We start from the raw sequence: 8,863 nt of genomic DNA, 5'->3' as shown, positions 1-8,863 counted from the left end.
GGGACTTCAGACATACTATTTATATGAATTACGTAATAAACGTAAGTAGACCCATTCATGGCATTGGTATAACCTATGTTTTGTCAGAATTTTTTTTCTCATTGTATGATACTGTATATGTAGCCTATTATTAATGTATATTGTACAATAATTATTTGTTTATTACATAATACTGTTTTATTGAAAAATTATTTAATTTCATAATATTGTTCATGTGTTCTAAAATAAACTTCTGCAAGATTTTGTGAAGAGGGTTATGACAGGTGTCCCACTTTTAACTGATGCAATTATGGTCACTCTAATTAAAACACAGCTGGATCTTTGCTGAAAAATTGAAACTGGAAAGTGAAAAATTATCTATCTTTTTCTTTCTGCCTTATACATTCTAACTTTCAGATTTTTTGACAGCAGACTGGATGATAAAAGCTTCTCAACCAAATAATAACAGGCATTTCATAAAACCATAAATGTACGGTTTAATTAACCCATTTATTTTAACGACCCAGTTATTATAATTTGTATAAAATATCCCAGTAGTGTTATATTGTGACTTCTATAAATTAGGTTGCTAACAGTGTGTGTTGTCTTGAATTATAAATATCTGTGTTTGATTAGTGCTGCACCCTTCAAATTTAATTTGAAACTATCTCTCAGCTTGCATAACTGACTAGGATTCTGCAGCACACAGCTAATAATTTCTGTTTGTTGGCATGGAGTGTGAAACATTGTCGAGCTTCTGAATACGAAACTAAAACATCAAAATGTAAGTAAATCAATATATCCTGATAGCATTGCAACAGTAATAATAACATGGCAACAATGACGATAGCTTTTTAGAGTGGGTCGTTAATGACCCAGTGGGAAAATGAGAGGTACCATATTGTCCCTTAGTAATATTTCTGTTTATATGATTCCTTTTCGTTAGTTATGGTTCTTTTTTATATTACTAGGAAGGGACTGAAAACTCGTGAAATACTGTCTGAACTTGAAGCAACAGACACGAGGAGCATACCTGGAGAAATTGATGTTTATATTGCACCACCTGTACATGGAGAAAGCGATGGGGATTCTGGAGATGAGGAGTATAATAATACAGACCGCTTGACGAGGACATTGTTGGAAGCAGAAGCTGAGGTAAGGTTTTCAAATGAAACAAGAGATGATGAAAATGATTCCCCTGAGTCTACATTGGAGGCTACAGTATTGTTAGAAACAGAAGCTGAGGTAGAGACTACAACTAAAACAAGAGGGGATAAAAACTATAATCCAAGATCTGTACTGAATACAAAATATATTCCTCAGTGGAAGAAGGGTCAGATCCCCCCTAAGGTGCCACCAATTTATAATCCTGTCTAGTCGAGTCATCCATTATCACTTTCTGAAGACAGTCATCCAGCTGAATATTTTGAAGTATTTATGAAACACGATATTATGACTCACATTATTAAATCCATGGTAATGTTTGATATTCAGAAAAATGACCCAACATTTCAACTATCTGTCGATGAAATGTATGCATTTGTCTCTATTTTGTTTCTAAGTGGATATGTACCAGTACCACAGCGACGTATGTTATGGGAACAAAGTGAGGATACACACAACATCATGGTTTCAAAAACCATGAGAAGAAATAAGTTCGAGGATATTTTAAAAAATTTGCATATCGTTGACAATCAGAATCTGCCAAAAGGGTGACAAGTATGGAAAATTACGACCAGATATCTGTAGATGAATCCATGATTCCGTATTTCGGTAGGCATGGCTGCAAACAGTTTATACGAGGGAAACCCATTCATTTTGGCTTCAAAGCATGGGTTGCTTGCACTAAGGACGGCTACTGTATGTAGTTTGATTTGTATTAGGGTCGATTGGACGAAGATAGAGATGGTTTGAATTTGGGGGAGAGTGTTGTTATGAATCTAATGAAACCAATTCAAAAGGAATATTCGAATACCAACTTCTTATATTTGACAACTTTTTCTCTTCTGCTAGACTATTAGTACTTTTGTCACAAAATCAAATGAAAGGAACGGGAACGGTAAGAGAAAATCGTCTACCAAACTGTACATTGTCAAGTACAAAGAGTATGAAGAAAGATTGCAGAGGCACATATAACTCTGTTGTTGACGAGAAGAATAACATCATTGCTGTGCGATGGAATGATAATAACACAGTGACAGTTGTTTCAAATGAATTTGGCGTGCATTCTATAGGAACAGTGGATCGGTACTCAGCCAAAGAAAAGAAGAGCATGTTCATTCCACATTCCCACCTCATTAAGAAATACAACAATTTTATGGGAGGTGTTGATCTGATGGATCAAAACATAGCAGCATACAGAATTGGAATAAGAAGGAAAAAATTGTATATTCCAATTCTTTTGTGGATGTTTGATGACGTCATGAATAATGCATGATTAACAGCAAGGTCAAAAGGAATTCCCTTGGATAATTTGTCCTTCAGACGGACAACTGTAATCGCTATGATGCAGAAATATGGAACACCAGTATCTTCACCAGGGCCCAGAAAGCATCTGAATGTGGGAAATATGGTCGCAGGTCCAGCTCGTCGCAATGCTGGACACTTGCTGGTGGTTGGTCAGCCACGTCGCCAATGTGCTGTCTGCAAAAACAAGACTAATAAAGGCTGTTCCAAACCTTCCTGCCTGGCTCCCCTTCATGACAAGTGCTTCAGAGTGTTTCATACATAAGATGGTAATTATGTGTTTGGATAATATTGAGTCATTTAGATTTTACTATAGGCCTACGTATTTTTATGACTGAACTTTATGTGAATATTTACTTGTGCACTGTAAATTTATAAATATTACGTGTAAAATATCAATAATATGTTGATTCAATAACACAAAGAAACAATATTCACAATTACTGTCGCTACATGTAGTAATTTAGATATAAATAAAAAGAGAGAAAAAAAATGTATATCAGATTTTCCCACTGGGTCGTAAAAGACCCACTCTGAAAAAGGGGCCTAAATGTAAAGCTTCATCTGTGTTCGCTCATTTACAATTAAAAATGAATAAAAACGAAAACTATGTGTGACATTCACAACATTTGGACAAAAATAAAGTTGCGGGCATAAATGGGTTAATTAATAGGAGAAATGCGCACGAACATGTATAAAGTTTTGCGATTTAAACCGTAGAGTTGGCAACACAGATCACACACAGAGGGGGTTGGCAACACTAATTATTCAAATGTCATGTCAATGCACGTGCGTACTCTGGTGGTAGAAAATATAACCAAAGCTTCGCTCGTAAAACAGTTTATTATACACTTATCTTAGTTTACGATAACTCGTAATGTTATTTATCTGAATTACTTTCTGATTCATTCTTCTACACTCATGGTTATTGTTACAGCTGAAAGGAAGGGTGCGGTGAAGCGCGAGTGATTTTAAAGATTCAGAATGGCGAGGCAATTAGTTCCTAGTCAACAAAAACTAGCAGAAAAGTTGTCGCTTATCAATGACAGGGGCATTGGCATGCTGACAAGGATTTACAATATTAAGAAGGTAATTTGTCTTCCTTTAATACATTTTAATTGCAATTTTGTTGAAGGAAAATACTGTTTGCTAATACGTCATTCGTTATTTTATTGTATGTAGATGTGAATCATAACCATGAAGTCACAGAGTTGATCAATAAAAAACGAGGTTTTGACTATGTGATGTGTTTTTTCAAAAGTATTTCCTTTACAAAACTGTGGCGTCATTGCAGTAGAGGATAATTTCTACCGGCATTTACACATTTAATGTAACTTAAGAAAAACCGATACTAATAGTCACATTGCAGATCATGGTTACTCGAGCTTTGCTGTGATACTGTTGACATAGGCCTATTAATGTAAAACATCAACAAGCAATTCCCTTTTACGTCAAGAACGTTATTGGAGCTGATGCACATTATAAAATAATTAACTTATAATTTGGGCATCGTTCATCACAGAAAAATATTCATGGTTCTTTCGAAAGAAGGTTAGATCTACCTAAAATTCACTCAAGACTTTCTTGGCTGTGTTGTTTGTTCAGAGTAACCACTGTATTAAACATATATTAGCTATTAATTGCAGAAAGCTGTATTATATGGCTCTGTCTCATATTTGTTAGTATTTATGAAAACTGGAACTAATATTGAATAGGATATGGAATAAGAAAGTCACTTAGCATACAGTAGTAGTATGAGTTACAGCTTGTCAACAAAACACAGCTTTTTATGAAGTAACTGTTTCATAAAAGCCTAGCAAGTCCTAGAGAGCAATAAAAAACCTGTTTCGTGTACATCACAAAATAAATGATCGTTTTTAATTCCAAGCAGCGATTTTGGAGTGAATATCTTGTAATTGCAGTAGGAGGATAACTTATTACATTCTATGATGACAGAAAGGGGCGTAAAAGAATGTGGAATAGTTTTACACTAGATTATCAGATTTTCCTTATTTCTTCCTAAGTCTGCAGGTATATCTTGACATGGATAATCATTCTGAAGTGTAGACTAGCGACAACGGACGTGTCTTGAGTCATAAAAAGCAAAACACGTCATATTGCATTACATATGTATTCATAGCTCAGAGAGAGCTGTGATGTACTTCAATATGACGTTTAACATTACTAAGCCTACGAAGAATTTATTGTATCTTTGATTATAGACCTGCGCAGGAGTACATCTGTTAATGTATTTCAAAATTTGTGGACTTCAGGTTAAAGTTCGCCAAACTGGTACAGATCTTTTATTATGTTCCTGCCAGTGAATGACCGGTATATTTCAAGAGGCTTATCTTCTTTGTGGGCATCAGAGCATAAAAAAAACACAGAACAAGATAATAGAAATGCACGCCGCATATTGCTACAGGAAAGCAGAGAACAATTGATGCGAGCCTCTGGCATAGCTTAGTTGGCTAAGGCACTTGTCTGCCGATCTGGAGTTGCGCTTGGACGTGGATTCGATTTCCGCTCCTCGGCCTCATCTCGTCAAATAACATTTCGCTATTACCAATCCCATAGACGTTAAATAACCTCGTAATTGATACAGCGTTGTTAAATAACCAAGTAAGAACAACTGATGCGCTCCTAGTGCACTAGCTGTGAGGCTTAATATTTGAACATTTGAGCGTGAAGAGCGCAAAATTGGGTTTTATTTATATACTTGATTTCACGAGAAGTTGCAAACTCGTAAAATACCTGCGAGATTAGAATAACAACAATCTTAATAACAATAAACAAATATATTAAAAAATATCAATCTGGTAATATTGATAAAAAAAATTCTTACGTCGTTAATGTACGATACAATTTCATTCTAATTACCAATAAGTTTTATGCTCTGTCATCACTCTCAACTAAACTAGACCTAACTTTTATTATCTTATGTTTCTCCCTTAATGTACAGATGTCATTCTTTATGCCGTTTAATTTTCTTAATTATTTTACTCCCTACTGACGATAAACATATATAACAGTTCCCCTAAATCACACATAGTTAAAGGAATAGGCTAAATTCACTGGTACGAAAGGAGGTAACACAAGTTAAAAAAAAAAAAAGAACCGCTGAATTTAATGATCTCGTGTATCACATTGGGTTTCAGAGAAACAACCTTTAAGTTACTACCCAGTTAAGTCTTACTACAGAGCTGTTCCATGCTTGCGGGTGTGACATTTGAACGACATTTTCAATGCAGTAACAATGTTTAACATGCTAAAATATAACAATTTTTATTCACGTACATGTGTATAAACACTGCTGACATGGACTAGCTTGTTGTACTTTTATTCTGACAAAAATATAAATATACTGTATTTTATAGACCTTTGAAAATATGTTACGGTGTGACAAATTTTGTACATACTAATACACAATTAGCTGCTTATGTTGAATTCTCTGCGAAGTCTTAAAGAAATTCTGCAAAATAAAATGGTGGATGGTGAGTGGAAGGAATGCTTATCTCTTTGCTGGGTGTATATTTTAATGAAGACGTTTCTTTCCTTCACAATAAATTGTTGTGTGTCGTTACGGGTGTGACAGCATAGGCCTATGTTATGGGTGTGACTGCATACAAACTCAAGGCTTAGGAACATATTTTTAAACATATTTATTTAAATTATACTCATAAGCTATGTTAACTTATTAGCCTATAAAAAAAATGCGGGTCACTCTGGGTGGCGCAGTTGGTATAGCACTGGATTTCTGTGCCCGAGGTTGCGGGTTCGAGCCCGGCCCAGGTCGATGGCATTTAAATGTGTTTAAATGCGATAAACTCATGTCACTAGATTTAGTGGCATGTAAAAGAACTCCTGCAGGACAAAATTCTAGCACACCGGCGATGCTGATACAACCTCGGCAGTTGCGAGCTTCGTTAAATAAAACATAATTCAAAATTTAACAAATGCAGTAATAATAAAAACAATAACTTTACAATAATCAATCTAAATACTTCTGGGCAATTCCATGCAAAACAGTATGACGAAAAACATTCATATCTCCAAATTTGTTAAAAATTGTACATTCAACTCTTTATGTCGTATATATTAATCATGTACAAAATTATATTTGTGACAGCTACCGTTTAAATGTAACGGGCAGTCAAAATATTTTTATTTGAGCACACAGCTCTATTTTAAATTTATTTTCTGACCATAAGAATAATTACAGAACTTTTTTTAAAGATATCGTTAGATAGCTTACAAAATAGGTTATTAAGATACTATAATTCAGTGCAGCTCTGAAAATTGTGTTTAAAGAAATTCAAAAATATACTTTAAAAAACGCCATTACTTAAAATCGAATATTTCAATTCACATAAAAAAATATATGACAATTTACTGAGCATTTCCATTAGGCTGTCAAATTTTCATAATGGGGTCTTCAAAAATAAGGAAGTTATAAATTAAAACAACTCTCCATGTAAAGGGTGATCTATCCACTGCGCCATGCGCTATCACTGCTGCTGGTCACTGCGAGAAGCATTTCCGCGTTGACGACCGGTGCTCGTCACACGTCTGATTTCAACTAGTTTCGGTACTAATGATGAAGCAGAATAGGGTTTTATTGCTAACTTTCCATTAACTGGAACAACACAGTGAACACTTCTTGTTCCGGGAACAGTCTTGAGGCCGGAAAATCTTTGAGGATTTAGATTTTGTAACTACTTCTTCATGTTTTTCAATGGATGTGAATGACACAATGATATCCTATATATTGAATTTTAACCAATCATACAGTCCTTTATGAGATGAAGTTAGAGTTCCTGGCTTTTCAGCGAGTCGCTTCATTGTACCCCTTACACTGTCACTGGGCCCTTTACCGTGACTAGTTCCAAAGAAATGCCACTCCGCAGGTATTTGAAAATCATGTTCATGAATGAGTAGATTAACGGAGTTTTTTCGTTCTTGTATTCGCTAGCTGTGCCATCACTGAAATCATATATTTGAGATATTTCGGTATGTATTTGTTTCAGATGTCCTATCATTTTCCTTAAAAAACATGAACTGTTACACTATCGTGAACTAAGCATTCCGAAATTACTGAAAACCAAAGGTTCTCTAAATTACCACCAACTGAATTTCTGTAATATACTGTGAATGGGTGTATTGTTGCTTGAGAAGTACTCCAGTGATGTCCTTGTGTAGCATGCTGAATAATGAAACTGTAATTCTCTGAAAAATCACCAATGATAATGAACTCACTGGGCTTTATTTCATTTTTCAGCTACTTTCAATAATTTCCTTGGGACTTTGCAATGAAGTTGTGTACAGTATCTTGAATTTTTTAAGCCAACCAATGAAGTTATTAATGAAATTTACAGTCACTTTTCACTAAAATCGTATTGGCCCTGTCAGTTGTCGTCCATTCCTTGTACTAAACTTCTCTGTAACAATGACGTCAATATTTCTGATAGATACATTTATAGTTCCTTACATTCAGGAGCATATGCTTCTTCACTTGTTGAATTTCCCGCCTCTGTTTGTAAACCTTCTTCGCTTGTTGATTTGTCGACCTTACTTTGCCCCAGCAACTTCACTAATTATTTCAATTTTTGAAATCTTATGGCAAAAGCATTCTCAAATAGCATCACCTACCACTAAATGCGGGACCTTTTTACACATGCTACTTGTGACTTTTCTTTTACAGACTTGTGACGAATGTTTTTAAAGTCCGAAAGTGTTGCAACACCACAGATGACTCCAACTTTTCGTCTTTAATTTAGGCATATTGAACACTTACAACTTACAATGACAGAACAGATCAAACTCGCCGTCTAAACTGAAGGGAAAAAGTTACAATGATAGAACAGAACAGAATCACCCTCTAAACTGAAGGGAAAAAGTTGCGCTGAGATTATAACAGGAAAAAAACACTCACGTGAAATCTATTAGCGTACCGTTGAGTGGATGTCGCAACATCTGGCATTTGTCATATCGATCACTAAACACACGTGTGGGTGTCTGGTATGAGCGTGTGACGTAATACACTGCACGCGACTTTGATCCTTAATGACAACATTTGCAATTCTGGTTTATTTAATATTTCCCAAAGTATTAGAGTCCCCATCATAAAATTTTTGTAATAGATTAAGAAATTGTTTATCTCACCGTAAAAAATAGAGCATGGTAAAAAAATATTCGATTTGAAAATATTAACATTTCTTTATTTTACTGTAAGTTTTAATACACGCTCGAAGTAAAAATCCATAATAACTCAGAAGTAAGTTTAAATATATAGAGTCATCATTGTATTGGCACAATTTTTACTTTGATACAATGAAGCATGTCATTTTAATAATATTTTTAACAACAGTCTACATATCAACTCCCCGAATATTTCACCCTTCATTACTTTTCAACCATT

General features: G+C 34.8%; 1 protein-coding gene across 2 annotated transcripts in view; it reads left to right on the top strand.

The window, feature by feature from the left end:
* Window positions 1–3,279: 3,279 nt before the first annotated feature.
* The window catches only part of Hem (Nck associated protein 1 Hem), a 155,724-nt gene continuing 150,140 nt past the window's right edge, over window positions 3,280–8,863 (top strand). For both annotated transcript variants that reach the window (XM_069838143.1, XM_069838141.1), the window contains exon 1: window positions 3,280–3,534. In XM_069838143.1, coding sequence (XP_069694244.1) covers window positions 3,430–3,534 — 105 coding nt within the window. In that variant the 5' untranslated portion in view covers window positions 3,280–3,429. The remainder of the gene's footprint in view (window positions 3,535–8,863) is intronic.

This window comes from Periplaneta americana, chromosome 10 (assembly GCF_040183065.1).
Source record: "Periplaneta americana isolate PAMFEO1 chromosome 10, P.americana_PAMFEO1_priV1, whole genome shotgun sequence".
Classification (NCBI taxonomy): domain Eukaryota; kingdom Metazoa; phylum Arthropoda; class Insecta; order Blattodea; family Blattidae; genus Periplaneta; species Periplaneta americana.
This window is presented reverse-complemented; position numbering and strand designations above follow the sequence as displayed.